This window comes from Hyperolius riggenbachi, chromosome 4 (assembly GCF_040937935.1).
Source record: "Hyperolius riggenbachi isolate aHypRig1 chromosome 4, aHypRig1.pri, whole genome shotgun sequence".
In the NCBI taxonomy this organism is placed as follows: domain Eukaryota; kingdom Metazoa; phylum Chordata; class Amphibia; order Anura; family Hyperoliidae; genus Hyperolius; species Hyperolius riggenbachi.
In genome coordinates, this window is record NC_090649.1 from 257,681,604 (window position 1) to 257,704,388 (window position 22,785).

Consider the following 22,785-nt stretch of genomic DNA (forward strand, 5'->3'; position numbering starts at 1 on the left):
TGTGTAGCACTTTGGGTTATAGATTCTGTGGCACCTGTATACACTATTTTATTTTGGTTACTATGGAAGCCTGTGACATTTAAGGTCCTTCTCTTTGTGATATTTTACATATGGTGTTTTATATGTGCCAAAAGGGAATGTCTTTAAAAAATATAAATCACAACGGTGTTCTCATGCTCAGATTTAGCATCTTACACATACGGGACTGAAATAACAGGTTTTAAATAGGCTCGATGCAAAATGATTAGCCATTAAAATTTCATATATTGCGCTCTTTCCTAATGATGTTGTCGGACCTCGATTACCAGTGCTGAGGCTGAGTATGTGTGTCAGTATTACCCCACAGCACAGATTTCTGCATCACTTACTGGGTGTAATGGTTCTACAACGAGACGTGTGGATTCAAGCAGAAGGAGAAGAAATAGATATGTTTTGCCTCCAAGCACTGGAGACTGATCTCACTGCTCAAATCCAAATTCCCAGGACTACCACTAGAAACCTGCTCCAGGATAGGCAGCGGTCTATCCTTATCTCATGTTGGATGAGCTTTTTGTGTCCTGTTTGGCTGGATCATTCACTGCTGACACTGAGCTGTGATCTGCATAATGCATTCACAGGACTCTGGGGGCAATGTTCACTCTGCAATCCAATCATATACCTAGACACTGCTCTTTATAAAGTGCCCAAGTCCTGCTGTATGATCTATTTATTAGGGTTTTATTCCAGTTTAACTGTCCTCAAAGTTTAATCCTCCCCTGACACACTAAGACAAGTCCTCCATGCTAAACATCTCTTCTACCACATCATTTCATTCACATGGCCATTTACATTGCATTTAAAATGTCAGGTTTCATCCACTTTCTTCACACATCTCTGCTAAAAGGAAATGTGACTCTACTGCTTGTGACATGGCTGCAAAAGGGCTGTGGTGATGTGTAAAGTGTAGTAACACCTAGCAACCAGCCTTATTCCCCTTTTATCAGTGTACAGCAGTGAGGCGTTGATTAATGATGGCTGCTATGCTGCTCTTTGCACATTGCTCTTTGTCCTGTTAGATGAGCCTAAATGGGCTGCAGTAGGTAAAGTGTTATATTTTTGTTATTTTAATGAATGACTGACTCATGCACAAATGAAGACAGTAGTTTTTCTCATGGGCTTATTATTTGGGCACGCCAATGCTCTTTAGGTTGAGTGCCAACAATGTTGCCCAAATAGGTTAGAAAAGCTGGCAGAGGAATAGGGTCAAGGTTAGACATAGATGGCATTAAGCTAAGCGTAAAGGTTACTACTTACTAACTGTAAAGTGCAGATAGTGTTAAGGGTACTAAAGCATGAATGATTAGTGGTAGGGTAGGCACATGGTTAATATTTTCTAGGGAACCTTTATCACAAAATTATAAATTGACGTGTGTTTGGGTAACCGTTTGGTGTTAAAGTAATTTTTGATCTGCTTCATAGGGGTCAGATGTCAAACACATGTATTTAATATTTCAATATAGGGCTTGATAGGCCTGGCACACTTGTGCCACCTGCAGTGGATTGTGCTGTACCTGTGATAACTATGTACAGTGTCCTGGCAGAGAAGGCAGAACTAGAACAAGAGCAGACAAGAGAAAACACCTGAAGTTTTGCCCCATGCAGGTAGCACTGTAGACCCTGCTGCTGGCCACTCAGCTCCTTCTATACAGGCTCTGGCTGGAACTTTGCCTCTGAGCAGACACATCAAGCACTGGAATGTGACACTGTCTGCCTCCCTGATAGACACCACAGCCACATCATAAATAAACCCGTGCCAGCCGTGGCTACTCTATGTTCCACTACGTCAGAAGAGCGATGCTGCTGGTGTGTAAAGCTAGACTGCGCTGTGCTGGGATTCTCCCCTGGGCAGCATGATAAATAAAGATGCTTGTAATTATAGCGGAACAACAGAGCCCACCAGGGACCGCTGCCCTATACATAGCCGCTGCGCTTATCTTGCCATGACGTGAGGACGGAAGACTTTCTCCAACATCAGGGGAACTTTAACTCTTACTTCCCCGATCAGTGCTGCTGCCCCTCGCCCGCTGATGGACAATGACATGATGAAGTTTGTCCTGCTGCCCCTTTCCTTACCTTCTTTCGCTGTCTGTGCCTTCCCGGTGTGTGCAAACAGAAGGAGCCAGAGGCATAGTGTAATCCAGGAAGGGGGGCAGACGCCAAGGAGCATGGTGCATGGATAGCGCTCAGTAGTTGCTAGTAGTAGTACTGTGTGTGCAGAAGTCTTCTCTCTCTCTCTGTCTCAGTGTGTGTGTGTGAGTGTGTGCTGGAAGTTATTGCAGTGCTGGATGGAGAGTGCTGATGTGCTGCCCGGGCAGGCTGTGGATTATAGTAGGCATGTGTTCACTTGGAGTTATACATTCCTGCTGCTGGGAGCCAGTCCTATAGATGCCGTGCCTTGTGCAGTTCCCCCCCAGCTCGGAGCAGCTGAGCACCAGCCTGCCAGCTTCTCACTGACTGCAGCCCGGCCGCTGCTTTCACACTCCAATCATATCAATTAGGAGTCAAGGGGCGGCTCCGCAGCATCGCCAAGACAGACAGCCGCCTGCAGCCTATCGCATCGCGGGAGGAGCCTCACCGGGAGCCAATGGCAACACGCAGATGGGCAGCAGTCTGGCGGCGTAGGGCTCAGGATGGTCCACAGCTTGCTCAGTCTGCCGCTTCTGTACAAGAGTGAGGAGGAGGCATCCTGCGCATCGCTTTAGCTGTGTGCACTCCTACTACACAGAGGTCGCATGCTGCACCTGGGGTCAGCTGCCCCCATCAGACAGTGGCAAGTACATTTCCAGTACACAACATATAAAGGATACATTGTTTCTTTGTCTGGAAATTGATGAGTAGGGATAATAAGTTCAGCAGAAACTTGTTCAGTTTCATACACCAGTATGCATGATTGCAGAACATTACACAGCAAGATCACTCTAGACGCAATGATATGGGGCCAATCAACCAAGAACAAATCTAAAAATATTACAAGGTTAAGTACCATGTTATTAGTAACAGTCACAACCATCACCCAGGCAACTGCATGCAGTGCCTATGCTTAAAACAGTCTCAAGTCTACAGCTTCAAGTTCAAAGCAATAATGAAAATAAAAGAAAACCTATAAGGAAAGCTGCAATTTCGTCCAGGAGCATAATTACAAATCATGGGGTCCTCCAACAACTCAACTTCCACACCGCTTTCCTCCTCCTCCTCCCTTGGTGGCCCCCACAGTCTGAAAGCCAGGGGGTCATAAAATAAGTGTGATCATCATGGTCCCACCATAACAAGCATAGCCACAGCAACACCTGATCTAGAGGATGGGCCCCAGTATCAGAGGGAGGCACGGTAAGTAGTTGGGCAGCCACCGTCTGGGCCCCCATGTGGTTGTACGAGCTGCACCCCCTATTATTTAGACCCATAATTTTGACCCCTTAAGTGCCTGTGGTGCTTAGCTTTTGACTTCAAGTTACACCCCAATAACAAGCATTTGGCCAGTGAAGTCAGTAAGTCATTCATCTGTATATTTGATTAAGGTCAGTGACTCACTCAATGAGGGATCAGTGTGGTAGTAGAGAAGTAGTATTAAGGCAACAAAGATGGTATATTCCATACCACTGTTGTGACATTATTTATATTTTACTGATTTTAATGAAAACTGTAGTAATACTTGCTGTTTGCCTGGCTGCCTTTGCTTCCAATATTTTGAGTCGCTGATTCTAAATGTGTATGGTGGTCAGTTGAGCTCAGTGTGGCAGCCTCAGCTTGTGTGCTAGCTCTTCATACACGACTGAAGGTAACCTGTCAGTAACACATTTAAATGGCATTTGAAAGGGAAATAACTGTGGCAGCGTCCATTCTTTGTAACTTTAAAGTCCAAAGCACACAACATATATTTTTGATAGGTGGAATAGAGGTGATTCAATTGTCTGCCAGGCATGATCTGTAAGAAAAAAATAAACCTTCAATTTCAGCTTTTTATTATGTTTATTCCTTTCATATTTTCTTTATTTTTATTGAATCAAACATTATGTCTATTAAAACAAACAGCATAGTGTATGATTAGCATTTGCCTGCCATGGTACAGATCCCCTGCTTTACACCGTATGGTGTGTGCAGCGCCTATTGAGCGCAATCATTTGTAAAAATAAAATAAATAAATAATGTATTTGTAAGGATGAGAGTATTGAGGGAAGGAGGGTTTGTACCAGACTGATCATCATTCAGTATGAGCCAACTTACCCACACCTGTCTCCTTTCCCCCAGTATGCTGCCAGCACTTGATGATGAACCTATACAAAGCACCAGAGGATGCCAGCCCTACATAGACCCATCCAAGAGTATTCTAACAGAGGTGAGATTATCCTTCAGACTACAAATCCTTTAGAAATAATCATTATTAAGATAAGATAGCGAATATTTAAGAGAAGGATTCTTCTATTATTTTTATGTTTTTCTTACACAAATGTCTGTTGTGTAATGTCACATTTACAAAGTCACAGGGGAGAAAAATAACGTCAAATAAAACAATACAATCTGGCATGATGAAGCAGCTGGATCATGATAAACATTATTCATATATATATATATATATATATATATATATATATATATATATATATATATATATATATATATATATATACATACAGGTCTTTGCAGAATACATCCCAGCGTGCTGCAGTGTGTTTGGATGTCTGGCTTTCCAACCCATAGCGAGTCGGCTGAATGCACTTGAGGATTTAACAGAAACAGGTCATTTGAAAGGTTTTTACATAAAAGTAACCTGCCATTAGTGCATTAATACATTTACATTGAAATTTCACTTTAGTGGAATAAAAAGCAATCTGTCCAATTCAGCTCTACACGTAGTAAGGATTACCAGGAAACCTTATTTCATCTTGTTTACTTTCTACCTAAAAGAGAATAAAGCTGAACCTTTCCTTTTTGAATTCTTGGATTCATTTCCGCACTGAGTGGCTCAGTCATTTCAAATAAAGTAAAGAAATACAGAGGATGTATATGTTTACTGCATTTACCATCCACAAACATTCCTTCCCTTTATTTGAACTATATTGGTTAATAGTAAAGCGTTGTGAAGGATAAATAAGGAAAACCTATCCTCGGATGATCAGACCATGACTTGAATAAACAAGAACCTTCACAGAAATATGTCCTGCATTCTGTTTTGTGCATAGAAAACATAGCTTTAGGAAACTAAAGAAAGTGTTGAAGCGTGCTACCTCAATTAGTTTTAATTAATTAAAATATGTAACAAGGGTCCTGCTTTTGTGTAAATAATTACTAATGCGGGAAGATCAGCTTTTCTTTGCAATACGTACTCCAAAGTGCAGAATGCCAATACGCTTTTTCATCAAGGTTTTCCTTAAAATCTGCACTCACTAAATGCAAAATGCATTGCAGTGAATAGGAGAGTAAGATTGTCCCTGAAAGATCCCACAGATACCCTCTACAGCAAGATTTTTCAACTCAGTCCTCAAGTACCTCCAACAGTACATGTTTTGTGGAAATCTACAAAGGTAGTTATTGAGCTCTTGTGGTTTGTGGTTTTCAGCACAACATGCACTGTAAGGGTACTTCTACTACAGAATGCTTTGAAGGTCCCCTGTTTTTTACAACCCATAAAGTGCACCTCCATGCCGCTTTTTAGATCAGTTTAAATTCTTAAAGCAAACCAGAATTCAGCTCAGATTAACACATTCCCCCAATCTGTACATTAAATAAATGCATTATCTGCTATTACCACAGCTCCTCATCCTCATTTTAGGTTTTGTTTTGTTTTTTGTTTAAAAAAAGTTTCATTATAATAAAGATGGCGCCAACTCCTGGATACTTTTTGATTAAACGCTCTGTGCCTGTAAATGATAGATGTTCGAGCACAGTCTTCTGATTTAATGCATGAGTGATGCCGTTTCCTGAGCATGCACTTGTGCATGCTTAGTACATTGCACCACTTGTACACAAAGTTAGAGGACCATGCATTTGCATTCAAGCCATGAGCTGGGATGTGGATAGAGGGCAGTATATAGCTGTATCAGGCAAAGAGTGGCGGGGTAATGAGAAGGTTTATGAAGAGATTAGGGATGAATTAGTAGGAAGATCATAAGCACTTAATCGGCCTCTTCCTGGATAGCCGTATTTGAGTCACAAATGCGGGACAGCGGGAGGTAGGTGAATGGCAAAACACATGCATCCTTATCTAGTTTTAAAGTGAACCTGAAATGAGGTAACTCACTTCAGATTCCATACTTACCTAAGAAGAGCAAAGCCTGGATTCTATAAAGACTTCCATTTCCTTCTGGTAGGTGGAATAGTGCTTTAGTAGTACTTGTGCCCCCGATTACTTTCAGAGAAGAGCGCATCCATACTACGCATTTGCAAGATCAACTGCACTTATCTTCAGAAGTACTCTGGGGCGCAAGTACCTCCAAAGGCTCCCCAAAGATTACCAAAGTGCTAGCAGGTCAAAAAATGTATTGGTGTAATGATCCGCTCAGCTGGCTGCACAGGCAGACAGCTGTTTGACCATTCCTTAAGTCTGTGGGATGCAGGTCTCTGGATAAGAGACCTGTCTTTGCTTTGCAAGCTTGCAAGCTTCAAACCTGCTCTGCTGAGGAATTTGCATATACTGATTATGCAAATTTCCTAGTCGCCTCCCTTGAAGGCTTGCAGCATAAATACCATGTGATCCCACAATCCTTTGCTGGTCATCTTGCTTTGTTAATACACTCCTGGAGTGTCAGCCTTGTTATTGTCTGCTAAAGATTATCTTAGAGTATTCCTGGGGATTGCATTAGGCATCCCTATAGCACAGTCAGGTTGTATGTGTAATCGCACTGACATTTGTGAGTCCCTTTCTTGCTCAGAAACTCTTGCTAACTCTCCACCCTGTACTCTGGATGAGTCAGTATTGCCTTGCATAAAATCTCCTATAGTGACCCTAGAGGCTCGTCTAGCTATTGCTACCATTCTCACCTGTTTTTCTGCCATTTTGGAATTACAGTCTAGTTTAACTGCTATGCGGAGTTCTGTGTACAGTGAGATTAGAGTTAGGGAGTCCGTGTGTGTTTCAGTAAATATTCCTGTGCATCCTGTTCATGGAGATAAAATTCAGTCTCAGCGGATTGTAGAACCATCTCTGGGACATTTGCTCTGTCCGCAAAATGTATCTGATGTTTTGCCCTGTAACATAGATAGTTCAGAATCCGTGATTTCTTTGTCAGAGAACTTGGGAAACGATGCTCCTGAGCTTTTGTCTGTTGTTCTGGTGGTCTCCGACTTGCTCCCAAAGGGTGCAGAACTTTTAGGACGTGCCTCCTGTCCCGCAGGGCCACCTGAGGTGTTGCCCACTTCAGTAGCATCGCTGCTATATTGTCTACTTTTGCAGCTCTTGGGGAGCTTCAGTCATGCGTAGTCAATGATGAGTGTTGGTTGGATACCAGTACAGTCACGGAAGTCTGAGTCCAAGACTTCTTTTGTAAATCCAGTGCTTGTGACCACTACTCGTGATGATTCTCTGCCCGGTTTTGGTTTTGATCTTGTCGTGACGGACTCTGAGGTTGGCAGTTCCTCGACGTGTCCTGAGGTTTCTCTTGTGCTAGTGTACCCCGATGTGCTCTGTGACCCAGAAACCCCAAGTGTGTCTCGGTTGCCAGCATGCTCAGATGCTTCCTCAGTGGAGACATGTTCTGATATTGCCTGCCTGCTTGTATGCCCAGAAGTGGTCCCAGAAAGCCCTGATCTTGATACTTGTCCTGGTAATGCTGAAGCCGGAATTGTCATTGGTTCCATAGGGGTTCTTGGTAGTTCTCCATGTGAGCCTGGTGATCGTTCTGCCCTCTTGGGATCTCTGCGGAGCTTCAAAGTGTTCTGGGAGATTCTGGGAGAAATATTTACTGGTACCCTGGATGAGATCAACAGTGGTTTCTATGTGGAAAGGGACACTTCAAATGGGTATTGTGGCAGGTTTGGTGTTTTTGGACGGTCCCTGGAAGGTGGTGGGCATGGCTCAGAGGGTGTCGATGGGTGCTTCTCTGGCATTCACAGTTCTGATGGGTGCTTCCGATGAGGTCGGTTTCGGGAGGATTGACGCTGGAAGTGGGCCTAGTTGGGCTGTCCCGACCTTCATGAGTCTTCAGTCAGAGTTTTTTGCGAATACCAGTTTTGAGAGACATCTGGAAGCTGTCTCTAGAGGGGGGGGGGGGGTACTGTAATGATCCGCTCAGCTGGCTGCACAGGCAGACAGCTGTTTGACCATTCCTTAAGTCTGTGGGATGCAGGTCTCTAGATAAGAGACCTGTCTTTGCTTTACAAGCTTCAGACCTGCTCTGCTGAGGAATTTGCATATACTGATTATGCAAATTTCCTTGTCACCTCCCTTGAAGGCTTGCAGCATAAATACCATGTGATCCCACAATCCTTTGTTGGTCATCTTGGTTTGTTAATACACTCCTGGAGTGTCAGCCTTCCTATTGTCTGCTAAAGATTATCTCAGAGTATTCCTGGGGATTGCATTAGGCATCCCTATAGCACAGTCAGGTTGTATTATTGTATTGCCTGTTCTGTCTTCTGTTTGTCCTTGCGATTACACTATCGCCAGCGGTTGGCGATGTTGAATCGTTTGTTTCTGTGCTTGGATCACACTTGCTCTGGCGGAAAGAGCAGTGGATCCTACTAAGCTCTGTTTCTGTACTTGGATCGCACTTGCTCTGGCGGAAAGAGCAGTGGATCCTGCTAACTCTGTTTCCCTACTTGGTTCACACTCGCTCTGGCGGAAAGAGCAGTGGATCCTTCCTGTCCTGTCCCTGAACCTAGATCGCAATCGCACTCGCTCTGGCGGAAGAGCGGTGGATCTTATCTGACCTATTCCTGTTTCTGTTTGTTTGTCTGTCTGGATCGCACTCGCTCTAGCGGTAGCAGCGGCGGTTCCTTTTGTACTCTGTCTGGGAGTATAGGCCAGAGCTGCGGTTGCTGCTGGCTGCTCCTTCTCTCTGCCTTGTCTGATACGAGCGCTTGCTGTAGGCTCAGTGGGGTAACCGTTAAGCAAGCGTTCGCGTTCTCTGTTTCGTGTTTGTGTGGCGTTGGCTAGTTAGGGTGGCGTGCTTGTCTCTGTTGTGCTTAACGTGCGGAGACCGCGCCGTAAACGCATTCGCTGTTGCGAATGAGTGCGGTGTTCGCGTTTAGCGTTTGTTATTTTCCTTATCTCCTCATTGTTGTTTGCTGTGCCTTTGCTACTCTCATGCGCTGTCCTGCTCAGTGTTGTGTCTCTTTTGGCAATCGCGTCTCTCGCGATTGCGTTCCTACTTTGTTTCTGCTGTTGTGTGTTCACTGTCGCGGGTTGGCGACTAGATTGGTGCATGCACATACATTCTGTCCCTGTGCTCTTTCTCATTGGCAATCGCAGCTCTTGCGATTGCGTTCTCACTTGGTTTCCCTCGTACAATTCCTATCTGGCATCTGTGGCTGGGCAGAGGATCTGTTCCTCTGCACTCCACGGCTCCATCTGCTGGCAGGAATTCCCCTCTACAGGTGCATTGCACCTTTTGATGGGTTCTCTCAGATTATATGCTTGTGGAGGATTTCCGCAGTGTCAGCACACATCCTGTGCACTGACCACGGAGAGAATTCCACAACCGTTACAATTGGGGACTGGCGCAGAACCAACAGCCAGCACGGAGGAACAGGAAGGTCTATAGTATCCAGAGCCTTCCCTCTTCTTAGGTGAGTATCAGGATGTCAGGATGTGTGCTCCTAATCCAGTGATAGGTTTGATGCAATAAATGTGTTTGCATTTTTGCACTATGCATGTTACAGGGCCAGAGTTAGGACACCTATGTTTACCTGGGTACTTCTGCGCAGTATAGGTGACTAAGCATAGGAATGCATTCTTCTGTGAACTAAAACCCCGGCTTTTAACTTAGCTGTAGGGATAACAGTTGTGCCTGGATGAGTGAATCTGTGAATGCATTTGTTTGAACATTTGCATGCAAGAGTGCGAAGGGTTAATAGATTTTTGCTGTTTTCTAGCCACACCCCCTTCAGCACCTGCCTTTCCTTAATCATTTATTTAATGTCCTAACTAGAGGCGATGTGCCTGGATATATGTATTTTTCTCTTGTTACTGACCCCTGTGGCTAGGGTCTAATTTAGTGCACTCCCTCCTTCCCCTGTATGTGTTTGTCAGCATGCACACAGCTTATGCTGGTGTATGTGCATGGTACACATGGACACATAACGTTAGCTCCCTTGTGCGATTGATAAGATGCACTGTCTGTCCCAGGAGAGGACGTCAGGATGTGTGCTCCTAATCCTTTGATAGGTGTGATGCAATGAATGTGTTTGCATGTTTGCACTATGCATGTTACAGGGCCAGAGTTAGGACACCTATGTTTACCTGGGTACTTCTGCGCAGTATAGGTGACTAAGCATAAGAATGCATTCTTCTGTGAACTAAAACCCCGGCTTTTAACTTAGCTGTAGGGATAACAGTTGTGCCTGGATGAGTGAATCTGTGAATGCATTTGTTTGAACATTTGCATGCAAGAGTGCGAAGGGTTAATAGATTTTTGCTGTTTTCTAGCCACACCCCCTTCAGCACCTGCCTTTCCTTAATAATTTATTTAATGTCCTAACTAGAGGCGATGTGCCTGGATATATGTATTTTTTTCTTGTTACTGACCCCTGTGGCTAGGGTCTAATTTAGTGCACTCCCTCCTTCCCCTGTATGTGTTTGTCAGCATGCACACAGCTTATGCTGGTGTATGTGCATGGTACACATGGACACATAAAGTTAGCTCCCTTGTGCTGATGTCCCTGCTGATGTCACCTGGAGCGTACTGCACAGGTCCAGTATGGTCTGTGCCTGCGCAGTACACTCCTGGTGACATCAGGGGAAGCAAGGACACGGCAATGCAGGCGCAGTGGTTTTTAGACTTTAAAGTCTGAAATTTCAGAAGTAAACCGGAGGCGGGGCCGGAGCATCGGTGAGTGGCTGCATGTGCACAGAATGCCTACGGGGGACCACTAGAAGCCCCGGGTAAGTTACACTCATTTTCCCCCGACCCCCTACAGTGTCCCTTTAAGGTGCCCATCAATGATACAATCATGACTATACAATCTTGTGATACAATCTTGTTAATCTGAATGATACCAGCCCTAGTTCCCCCCTTACTCCATGCATTTGTCGTGGGTCACCCTTTCCTAGGATCGAACTCCCTGAAGTTTGGCCAGTATAACAACCGATACTAATGCTAGACTATTCTTGGCTGAACTTCATCAGGAGCTAGAGGCATGTATGCAGAATAATGCATACGGCTGCAGGGAAGAGAGGAGGAGTTCCTACCCATTAATATGATGCTATGCTGTGCTACTCTGCATAAGGAGAAAAAGAGAAGCAGGGCCCCCAGCCATCATGTTTTGTTATGCCCCTGGTCATAGCTCCCAACCATCCCAATTTTGGCAGAACAGTCCTGGCTTCAACTACATGTCCCGATTTCCTGACTTTCTTCTCCTTCCTTGGATTTTTTCCTCTGCCTCCTGGCAGCCCACAACACCAGTCTTTTGCCTGTGTGTGTGTGTGTGTGGACCATATGCCCAGCCCTGTTCTACCAATGCTGATTGTTGGTGTATTTTCATTATGCTCCTGCATCCCATGTGTTCAAACAATCACTTCAATTGTGCAAGACTGCTGGCAGCAGGAGAGGAGCAGAGCCTCCTGCAGTGGCTATGCATGGCAGCCATGGCTGGGAGCATTTTGCATGTGCACAGTTTGAAAAGATGAGAGGGCTCTGTCTTTGGTCCTCTCCTCTTTTCCATTTACATGCACAGCCTTGATAACTTAATCAACTCATTTGGTTTGCAATCCCACCTATATGCAGATGATACACAACTGTACCTCCCGGCCCCAGACCTTAAAGAGAATCTGTATTGTTAAAATCACACAAAAGTAAACATACCAGTGCGTTAAGGGACATCTCCTATTACCCTCTGTCACAATTTCGCCGCTCCCCGCCGCATTAAAAGTGGTTAAAAACAGTTTTAAAAAGTTTGTTTATAAACAAACAAAATGGCCACCAAAACAGGAAGTAGATTGATGTACAGTATGTCCACACATAGAAAATACATCCATACACAAGCAGGCTGTATACACCCTTCCTTTTGAATCTCAAGAGATCATTTGTGTGTTTCTTTCCCCCTGCATCTCTCATGCACTGAAGTTTCAGGCTGCTCTTTTCTTCCTGCAAACAGCTTTGCCCTTGTCTGTAATTCCTCACTATGTGAAAGCCCAGCCAGCTCAGAGGACGATTTATCCAGCTTGTAAAAGATAAGAGAGAAGCTGCTCTAATCTAAATAACACACAGGCAGTGTGCATAGAGGGGCCTGGAAGGGGGAGTTCATATCAGAACCACAACACAGAAGAACTTGGCAGCCTTCCAGACACAGGCTGACAAGTCTGACAAGAGAGAGATAAGTTGATTTATTACAGAGACTGTGATAGTAGAAAGTGCTGCAGTAAGCCAGAACACATTAGAATAGCTTTTGGAACTTGTAGGATGATAAAAAACAGGATGCAATTTTTGTTATGGAGTCTCTTTAACATGTGTTCCCGACTTCCTGTCTGCTATATCTTCTTTAATGAACTCTTGCTTCTTAAAACGCAATATGAATAAAACAGAATGAATCATCCACCATATCTGACCACCTCTCTGTCTGATATAACAATACATGTTAATAACACCCCTATAACTTCAGTTCCCAAAGCATGGTGCCTAGGGGTAATATTTTGATTCTTCTCTCTCATTTATTTCTCACATTCATTCCCTAACCAGCTCCTGTCATCTCCAACTCAAACACATATCTCGCATCCGTCCTTTTCTCACTCAGGTCACTACTAAAATGTTAGTACATGCTCTCATATCTCGCTTGGACTACTGTAATATATTGCTTGGTGGACTACCAACGAACTGACTGGCACTCCTACAATTTGTACTGAACTCAGCTGCTCGTCTCATCCATCTCTCTTCTCGGGCTTCTTCTGCTGCTCCTCTCTGTCAAGCTGTTCATTGCCTGCCAATAACCAAGAGGATTAAACTTAAACTCTTAACCCTAACCTACAGAGCTCTCCACAATCTCTTTCCCCCATACATCTCCTCACTAGTTTCCAGATACCAACCCAACCGCAATCTCAGATCTGCACAGGAGCTTCTCTTGGCCTCCTCTATAATAACTTCCTTGCACTCATGTATACAAGACTTCTCACATGCCTCACCCCTCCTCCGGAATGCCCTGCCACAGCACATCTGTTACTCTCCAACCTTTGAAATCTTTAAATGCTCCCTCAAAACTCACTTTTTCCGGCAAGCCTATGCTCGAACGTAGGCCATTACCCATCAACCAATCAAGTGTTACTCCTTACTAGATAACCTTAAAGGGAACCTTAACTTAGAGGGCTATGGATGTTTCCTTTCAAACAATACCAGTTTCCTGGCAGCCCTGCTGATCTCTTTGGCTGCAGTAGTGGCTAAATCACACACCTGAAACAAGCATGCAGTTAATCCAGTCTGACTTTAGTCAGAGCACCTGATCTGCATGCTTGTTTAGGGTCTGTGGCTAAAAGTATTAGAGACACAGGATCAGCAGGAGAGTCAGGCAACTGGTATTATTTTAAAAAGGAAAAATCCATATCCTTCTCAGTTTAGGTTCCCTTTAACAGGCACTGTGCCTTTATGTATACTGCATGCCTCCCCACCTATTGTTCCCCCCCCCCCCCCCCATTCCTAGATTGTAAACTCGCAAGGGCAGTGGATTTTGTACAAAAATAATCCGACTCTGACTACTGACTCCGACTCTTCAGTTTATGAAAACACCAACTCCAGGTGCCTAAAATTGCTCTGACTCCAACTCCGACTCCACAGCCCTGGCTAGATGTGCCCCAAGGGTTAGGTAGCCTCGCTGTCAGTATAGATAGCAGGATGTGTCCCCAGGCTAGGTAACCCCTCTAGTATACATAGCCATATGTGCCTCCTGGTAGCCTCCCCCTAGGTATAGATAGCCATATGTGCCCCTACAGCTCACCTGTCAGCGCCGCCGGTAACTTCTGCAAGTCTTCTCCCCATCACACAGTTCCATAACTCCTCGTTGACTCCTCTAATGGCGCAGTAATAAGAGGTGACACTGGGGGGCAGGGAGAGAAGACACGGAACTGTGTGATGGAGAAGACTTGCCAAAGTCTGCAAGCAGCGATGACGTGAGTACTGCCACTTCCGCTCACATTGCTCTGCATATGGGCAGGCAAGGGGGGGCACTCTGTGGGGCGGGGAGGCCTTCCTTCTTTGCCTGCCTACCGCTGCTTCTCAGCCAACGGCCACGGTACTTGAGAGCCTGGCCGAACAAATTATAATTTTTAAATGGGTGAAAATAGGACAGGCTTAGGGGGTCCCCCGGGCTCTGGGAGCAATTGCCCCCCTTGCCTTAATTGTAGGGCCGGCTCTGCCTACACCTACAACATCGCATGCGCATGCCTACGTTTTACTGTGGGGTGCTGCACAAGCATTTGGGGCATGTCTAGAGGTTTGATAGGGGTATGTCTTCAAAATGAACCTAAACTGAATGAATTAAAAACGAGTTTAACTTACTCAGAACTTCTATGAGTCCCCTGCAGCCGCCCTGTGCCCACGTCGTGACAAACCGATCCTCCGGTCCCCCACAGCGACCCTTCGTCACTTAGATGCACGGCCTTGGTCCATGCACCTCATGATCGCACTCCTGTGGATGGGAGCAATCTGCGCAAAAATCGAGGATGCGCAGTGGCTGTCGACTTGCCGGCCGGCTGAAAGCTGGTCACTGCGGGGGCCTGGAGGATCATTTTAGTGCCAAGGTGGGCTGGAGGCTGGTAGATCCCCAGGTAAGTTAAACTTGTTTTTCTTCTGTCAGTTTAGGTTCACTTTTAAATGTCAATTTTTATTGACTCCAAAAGTTGGGAGGTATGCTTGGTTTTAGCCAGGTGTTGGTGCCAAAACCATCTTGCACTGTAGCAAACTGCTTTTGTGTATTGGATTTTCTAGGAGTCCTCTTCTTGAAGTGTATTATGAACAAAGCTGAAAAATGTAGTGTTACAGCTGCTGAAGACTAATGTTAGCTAAGGTTAAAAGATAGCTGAGGTGAGAGGAATATGGAGGTTAGAACACACACCTGATTTAAATATTTAAACACAGATTAGCCTTGAAAGAGGAAAAATAAAAATAAAACCTAGTAGCGCTGCTAATGCTAACACATACTAGTTTGGTGACAAAACAGTGGAAAATGATACTAATGAATCCTCAGGTAACATTGCAAGGGATAACTTAATTCCTTTCACTGCACTATGTACAAAATACACCCCCTTTTATAAACAACTCTACATGTTTTGGTCCCTCTATAACCGGGGGCCTTTGTCAGGGGAACAAAAAGTGTTAAACGTACAAGGTGTAGGAATATGGAGGTTGCCATATTTTGCCATATTTATTTACCTGAAACAATCGTGGCAAATCCAGTCAAACCTTTAATCTGCAACCTTTTTCAGGGTCCATGGTTAAAAGTATTAACCCTCCTGGCGGTATATTAAAAACCGCCAGGGGGCAGCGCAGCCGTTTTTTTTATTTATTTTTTTTTTAACCTCCTTGCCGGTCTAAAAAATCCGGCAAGGAGGCAGCGCCGCACATTTTTTTAATTTTTTTTTTTTTTTAAATCATGTAGCGAGCCCAGGGCTCGCTACATGATAGCCGCTGCTCAGCGGCATCCCCCCGCCCTCTTCGATCGCCTTCGGCGATCTCCGATCAGGAAATCCCGTTCAAAGAACGGGATTTCCTGGAGGGCTTCCCCCGTCGCCATGGCGACGGGCGGGATGACGTCACCGACGTCACTGACGTCGGGACGTCATTGGGAGTCCCGGGCCTTCCCTCGGCGCTGCCTGGCACTGATTGGCCAGGCAGCGCACGGGGTCTGGGGGGGGGGGGGCGCGCGCCGCACCGGATAGCGGCGATCGGGCGCGCGGCAGCGGCGATCGGGGTGCTGGCGCTGCTAGCAAAGTGCTAGCTGCGTCCAGCAAAAAAAAAATTAAACAAATCGGCCCAGCAGGGCCTGAGCGGCACCCTCCGGCGGCTTTGCCCGAACGTAGTTCGAGATTACCGCCAAGGAGGTTAAAATCATGTAGCGAGCCGAGGGCTCGCTACATGATAGCCGCTGCTCGGCGGCATCCCCCCAGCCCCGCCGATCGCCTCCGTCGATAGGCGATCAGGAAATCCCGTTCAAAGAACGGGATTTCCTGGAGGGCTTCCCCCGTCGCCATGGCGACGGGGCGGGATGACGTCGCCGACGTCATGGACGTCGTGACGTCTAAGGGAGTCCCGATCCACCCCTTGCCGCTGCCTGGCGCTAATAGGCCAGGCAGCGCAGGGGTCTAGGGGGGGGGGCTGTGTTGCGACGCGGATAGCGGCGATCGAGCGCGGGGCGGCGGCGATCGAAGTGCTGACGCAGCTAGCAAAGTGCTAGCTGCCTTCAGAAAAAAAAAATTATTCAAATCGGCCCAGCAGGGCCTGAGAAAACCTCCTGCGCGGCTTACCCCGAACCGGGGTTACCGCCAGGAAGGTTAAGGTACCCACTACGTATGCAATGTACAATGCTACCAAAGCTACATAGTAGAAAGGTAAACAGTGTGAATGCACTTTGAATGAAAACTTTAGGTTGTCCCTCATATTACATAAAATTGGTAAGATTTTACAATCATGATTGTATCATTACTGAGCACCTTTAGAGCCAGAAGATCAGCAGGACAGCCAAGCAATTTGCATTGTTTAAAATGAAATAAATGTGTCATCCTCCATATCCCTCTCATTTCAGGTGTGCTGTAATGGATGAGTGATCAGTGATGGCCAGCAGAGAGGAGCAGGGAGCAGGCACATCTAGAAGTATACTTGGGATGCTTCTTTCAGTTGCACAGAGAGGATTCCCAGTGAGTGGAAGGTAATAAGCAGCTTTTGCAGTCCACTTCCCGTTACAGATTTAGTGCACAGATGCACGGCATCCCCCCTCTGTGTGAGCCTCTTATTCCTACACAGACGCCGGGACATTATCAACGATGCCCCTGCCACTGTCACTCGGTGCAGCCTGGCTGCTGTCACAAGTATCAGGACGTGTCTCCGAGCCAGCACTGCCTTGCATGAGTGGCTCTGTAACTGATGAGGTGTTACTATCCTCGTCACTCGATGGCCCAATAAAACAATTGAAGTGGTACAGTTTAATGGCAAAGGAAGAAGCGCCATCCATTGTGAGCAGTAATAGCACTCACGGCAATAAACATGTAAGCCCCTTTATTGGAGGCAATGAGCTGTGTAGGCTGGAGGCTGTATAACACCTCCGAAGGAGCTCTGCTGCTGGATCATAGTCCACATGATTTAGAAATCAATTTCTCTACAAAGACATGACAACGGATCAGTGACTCCAGGAGAATGTTGCAGAATTTGTGAAAGTTTTCTCAAGACTCTTTTTTTATATATTTCTTTTTTTTTTCTTTTTCCACCAGCAAAGCATCTGTCAAAATTACTTAAAACTCTCATTTACATGAATGCTTTCACACCCAGATGTGTGTTAATGAAATAATAAATGCAGGCAGGCACAGAGAGGGAGAGTGATTGATAGGTGCACAATGTAAAGGGAAGAAGACATTGGAACAACTCTGCAATGCATAATGAAGTTTGGTGAGGCCGCTCATTATCTGAGGCTGCATTCTTGTCAATGACAGCAGTAAGGATCTGGTTGCTATGTCACTTGAAGTGCTCTAGCATTGCTTTGTGTCCTGAAGGCTCCCAAGATCAATAATTTACTGGCAGACATGAGACCATTTTGGAGGAGTGTACACTCTGTACCTCAGACACGTTATAAGAGGCATAGCAATCTGCATTGCAGCACTGAAATATTACATTTCACTCATATCATTATTATTTTTTCATTAAGTCATTATTGCTTTAATGAGGGGAGCAGGGTTTGGCCCTGGTGCTGTTTGGTACACTAATTAATGGATTTACTGCATCAGATTCAAGTAATATCGAGTGAATTCCTTTGTTTTGTGCACAGCCTGTCTCTTCTCATTTGCAGAAACTATGCTGTAAAACATCTTGTTAAAATAGGCAAAGTTGTATTGACTTTTTTCATTTATTCAGGAAATATTTCCCATAATTAATACTAAAATATTGTCTACATTTTGCTCCCTTTTCTAGAGCCAGAAAACATCTCTGTTAAGTTAGCCATATAGTGATCTACTAAAGATCAGGAAAATTATCCATATCTTTCTGATATTAATAATTTCTAATAAACAGTATTATGCTATTACAGGAGGACTGACATATAAAGCTTAACTTTTATGATTAAAAAAGCCTAAAGATGCCTGTGATACATTTATTTACTGAAATGGAAGGGGGAGGGAGAATTCTTTAGAGATCCCTTGTGACATAGGATGTCTCTGAGTACAACAATGGTGCTGTTCCCTCTATCCCACACTTAAGAATGCTAGCTTACAAACACATTACAACCCCACCACCATATCCCAACATGTTTCATCCTGTTTGGTTAGGGGCTTCGTCAGGGGAATATCACAAAACTGCAGTAGTGCAAGAGTACTAAACATTAACATAAAATGCATTAATTATCAAATGACAGTTGCATAACTTCATGGCTATATATACACACTAACTGTTATGCTGCTGAATTTGATCCTTTTATTAGGTACAGACACCAATGAGTGTGTACGTCACTTCTGGCGGCCGCTGGGTCACTCACATTATTTCTGTTTGGTCTCAAAGGGATCCCGTTTATATGTTACTAGATTTGCCAATATTCCATAAACGGCGCTTATAAAGTCCGTTGTGCCGGTATTTCAAGCAACATTTTGCAGCCTATCATGTGGGGCCACGTCAGGCTCACACGTCACCTACATAACTTCTCATCATGGGCCCTTGTATCGCCCATCCAATCACCTCCTCATATGCAGTGTCCGACGGGGCCTCCTCCAATCCCTCTATTTCATCTCGCTCTCAGTGGCTTCCCATTCCAATTGACATGAACTTCCATCCTATCAGCTAGGTTTCCCTCTGTGTAGGCTCTTCTGATTGGTTCTGACTTGCCTGCAGGTGGGACCTTCCACATGACATATTAGCCTGTTTCTCACTATCATTATACCGCAGGGAGATTTTTGATAGGTGCTGATCTTGCTGTGAGTGTGTCTTGGGTAACATCACTACAGTTTATATCAGCAGCCAGGCTCCCTCTCTGTTCCCATACAGTTATACCAAACAGTGAACCAATTTGTTTATTATGAATCTAGCACACCTTCAAAATAATTATGCTGTAATGCACAAATGCTTGTTTACATTAGTTTGGCATAACTGATCACTATGGCCATATTTACAAGCAATATCATTTATATGGATGCACACTATTTTCCATCGTTACCTGCAGGAGACTTTAAGGTGAGGGTACATAAAAAATAAATAAACTCTATACCTGCATTTAAAGGGGGCTTAGATGCTTTCCTTGCGTTGAAAGACATTCATGGCTACAATTACTAGGTTATGCCTAATGATGTTGATCCAGGGATTTTATCTGATTGCCATCTGGAGTCAGGAAGGAATTTTTCCCTTTTGGGGCTAATTGGACCATGCCTTGTGGGGGTTTTTTCGCCTTCCTCTGGATCAACAGGGGTATGTGGGGGACGGGCTGGAGTTGTACTTTGTACTGGTTGAACTCGATGGACGTATGTCTTTTTTCAACCAAAATAACTATGTAACTAAGTAAGAACAGGTAAATACATAAATCGCAGCCTTTTAGGGCCTATTTCCACTACACGTGGATTCTGGATGCAGAAAAACTAACTCCAATGAATGCCTATTTGCCTGTTTCCACTGAATGCTATTTATCTGATGAAGATTTCCTATAGGCATACATTGGAATCAGTTTTCTGCATCCAGAATCCGTGTGTAGTGGAAACAGACCCTTAATCGTAATAGTAAAAGTTAAGTTTTATATGTCAGTCCTACTGTAATAGTATAATACTGTGTATTGTTTAATATCAAAATTGTGTAGCAATTTGAATGTTAATTGGTGATCTGACAGCATATGCTTAAAGAAAGAGAGGTTAATTAAAGAGAAAATCCTCCTCTAGTTCAGAATATGTCAGGATTCCTAGATAGTATACCCAGCATTAATTGTCTCATAGCAGAAGCAAAATAATTTATTCATGCCCTTCTGAAACAGATACCACACCCACAACGCCAGCTGATTCTGAATTAACAAAGCATTCAGAAGTTTTTTTAAATACATAGAAAGATTATGATAGATCATGGTGGGAGGTATCGGTTTTCAGTAATTATGTAAAAAAGGAAATAACAGTGAGAGGTTTGAGAAATGTAGTAGAACCCATTCACATACAGACAATGTGGATCTTATGGAAGCATGGGAGGTACCAAACAAACCCTCAAACTAATGACATATTTAAAAGACTTTGAACTAAATGTTTTGAGGCCACCAATAAGAAATTGGAAGAGAAGCACAAAAAGGTTGTAGTGCTCAAGGAACACCCAGAATACAAGAAACTAGAGGAAAAACTACAACAAAAAGTACAGGCCCACAAAGAGAGTATACAGACCAAAACACAAAAGAAATTTCAGAGAGATTGGAAAGATTTTAATAATAAGTTTATAATTGGAAATGGAATCCCAGTCCCAAATCCTGTAGAAAGTCTATCCATGTCAGAAGAGGAGAGTAGTTCAGAATCTGGGGGAGACACCCCACAGACACCAACCAATAACCCCCAAAATCCTAATCAACCTTTTGTTTTTAGGGAAAAGGGGATTCCAATTGTTCCATGCAACCCCCGAATTCTGAGGAATCTTGGGTAACAGACCCAATTCCTTCAAACGGAAAGACGAGGAGTGGCAGAAGAAAATACCTCAAACAATATGAAAATAAGAATATGATGTAATAATGATATTACTTTACTGTCTAAAGGTATCTTACTTTACTTTACTGTCATTTGTACTTACAGCAAGTTTTAATTTATTAGAGTTGGTGAAAGACCTTAATTTATTTGTGAGGAAACTGGCCCTCCATAAATATGTGAATAGCCCCAACATGCAAACAAGATTACAGGAGGAAAGGGACAAACAAGCTCTTGCGGCTCTCAGTGATTTATTGGAAGATAATTGAACGGGCAAAATTGGTGTAGGCCTCCCCCTCGAGTACATTGGGGAAAAAGAGCACCTTCAGTCCCTTCATTAGTACATATCCACACAATGAGATCTTTGTTGAGGTGCAATGTGAATAGGAAATGCTGGTCAAGCAGAAAACACCTACCCTCACTTTTGATAATTTGAATGCAGGGAAAAGGATATCCCTAAATCATCTTATTAACAACAAAGAAATTGTAATAAAAAGTCTGATAAAGGGGGAAATATTGTGATATTGACCAGACAATATTATATCACCATGCGTACAGATCTGTTGAGTAACAGAAACTAATATCTGTTCCTGAGAGACAGCCTGACCAAAAAAAAATACTATCTTGAACTAGAAAAATTACTTAAAGAGAATGTGAAGAGAAGAGTTTTAGATTCAACTAATTTGAGAAACGTTATGCAAAAATCCAGTGGTGGCAACATTTTATGTATTCCCCAAAGTACACAAAAATCAGACTAGACCACCAATAGTGTCCAGTTAATGGTAATCTTACCAAAAAATCGAGTCAGCATTTATATCGTTTTTAAAACTGTGTAAAGTTTGCCATCTTTCCTGAGAGATACACAAAATACTGGTAAATACAGTAACATGAAATGTCGGGCTGGCTAGTCTAGACATTGGATCCTTCAAGTGGCAAACATAGACCTCTCCTCTCCCACACGGCTCCCCTTAGTGACAGCTTATGCTGATGATCCGATCAACGGAAGCTGGCACCGGTGAAGCCGTGAAGGAGATGATAGGTCTGTGTTCACCCCTGGAAAAGTGGATTAGGTGAGCCCCGCTAATTGTATTTACACATGGAAAGGCAGAGGACGACACAGGGAGAATACAGGGAGTCCCCGATCTCACGACAGGTCAGCAGTTTGTATCGGCAGACGATCGTAAGTCGGGGCCTCCATGTATTTGGCATATAAGACGCAGGGACTTTTTCTCCCCATTTTTTGGGTAAAAAAGGTGTGTCTGATATGCTGAAAAATACAGTAATATGTTAGAAGTTTATTATAATACAAAGAATAACTGTTTAGGAAACACATGTTTTTCAAGAAAATTAACAAGGAGTGTCATTATTATTTTAGTTTTGATTTTTTCTTATTTTACATCATTGTATTTTTCAAAAGTTCTGCAATGTGAGAAGACTGTAGAGCAAATGAAGACTTCATTTTGGCACCATTCACACATATCAGAATTTGCGTGCCTCATGCAGAATAGCAGTTTTGTGTTTGTTGTACATCTTATGTATTTCACGTGGGATTGCAAAAAATTGCATTTGTTTTGCAAAAATCACACGCAAATTTGAAATGAATTAGATACATTTTCAATTAAATTTACTTCATTGGTATGCACAAAAAAAACAAAATTTAAAAAATTGCATACAAAACTTTCAAATAAATCACAACACTGCAGAGGAAACATCAAAGAACAAAACCCAAAAAATCATAAATTGCTAAATCATACATGTGGAAAAATGCAGACTTTGCATGG

General features: G+C 43.9%; 1 protein-coding gene and 1 long non-coding RNA gene across 7 annotated transcripts in view; one reads left to right on the top strand and one right to left on the bottom strand.

The window, feature by feature from the left end:
- Positions 1–2,520, bottom strand: part of EPHA7 (EPH receptor A7) — a 316,908-nt gene extending 314,388 nt beyond the window's left edge. For all 5 annotated transcript variants that reach the window (XM_068231180.1, XM_068231181.1, XM_068231179.1 and 2 more), the window contains exon 1: positions 2,113–2,520. In XM_068231180.1, the coding sequence (XP_068087281.1) occupies positions 2,113–2,206 (94 nt within the window). In that variant the 5' untranslated portion in view covers positions 2,207–2,520. The remainder of the gene's footprint in view (positions 1–2,112) is intronic.
- A 118-nt stretch (positions 2,521–2,638) lies between these two features.
- The window catches only part of LOC137570697 (uncharacterized), an 80,415-nt gene continuing 60,268 nt past the window's right edge, over positions 2,639–22,785 (top strand). Inside the window, exons 1-4 of one of the 2 annotated variants that reach the window (XR_011031143.1) lie at positions 2,639–2,809; positions 4,285–4,372; positions 16,915–17,037; positions 20,909–21,088. This is a non-coding gene — a long non-coding RNA (uncharacterized lncRNA). Of the gene's footprint in view, positions 2,810–4,284; positions 4,373–16,914; positions 17,038–20,908; positions 21,089–22,785 lie in introns of those variants that run through there. The other variant, XR_011031144.1, reaches the window with a different exon arrangement.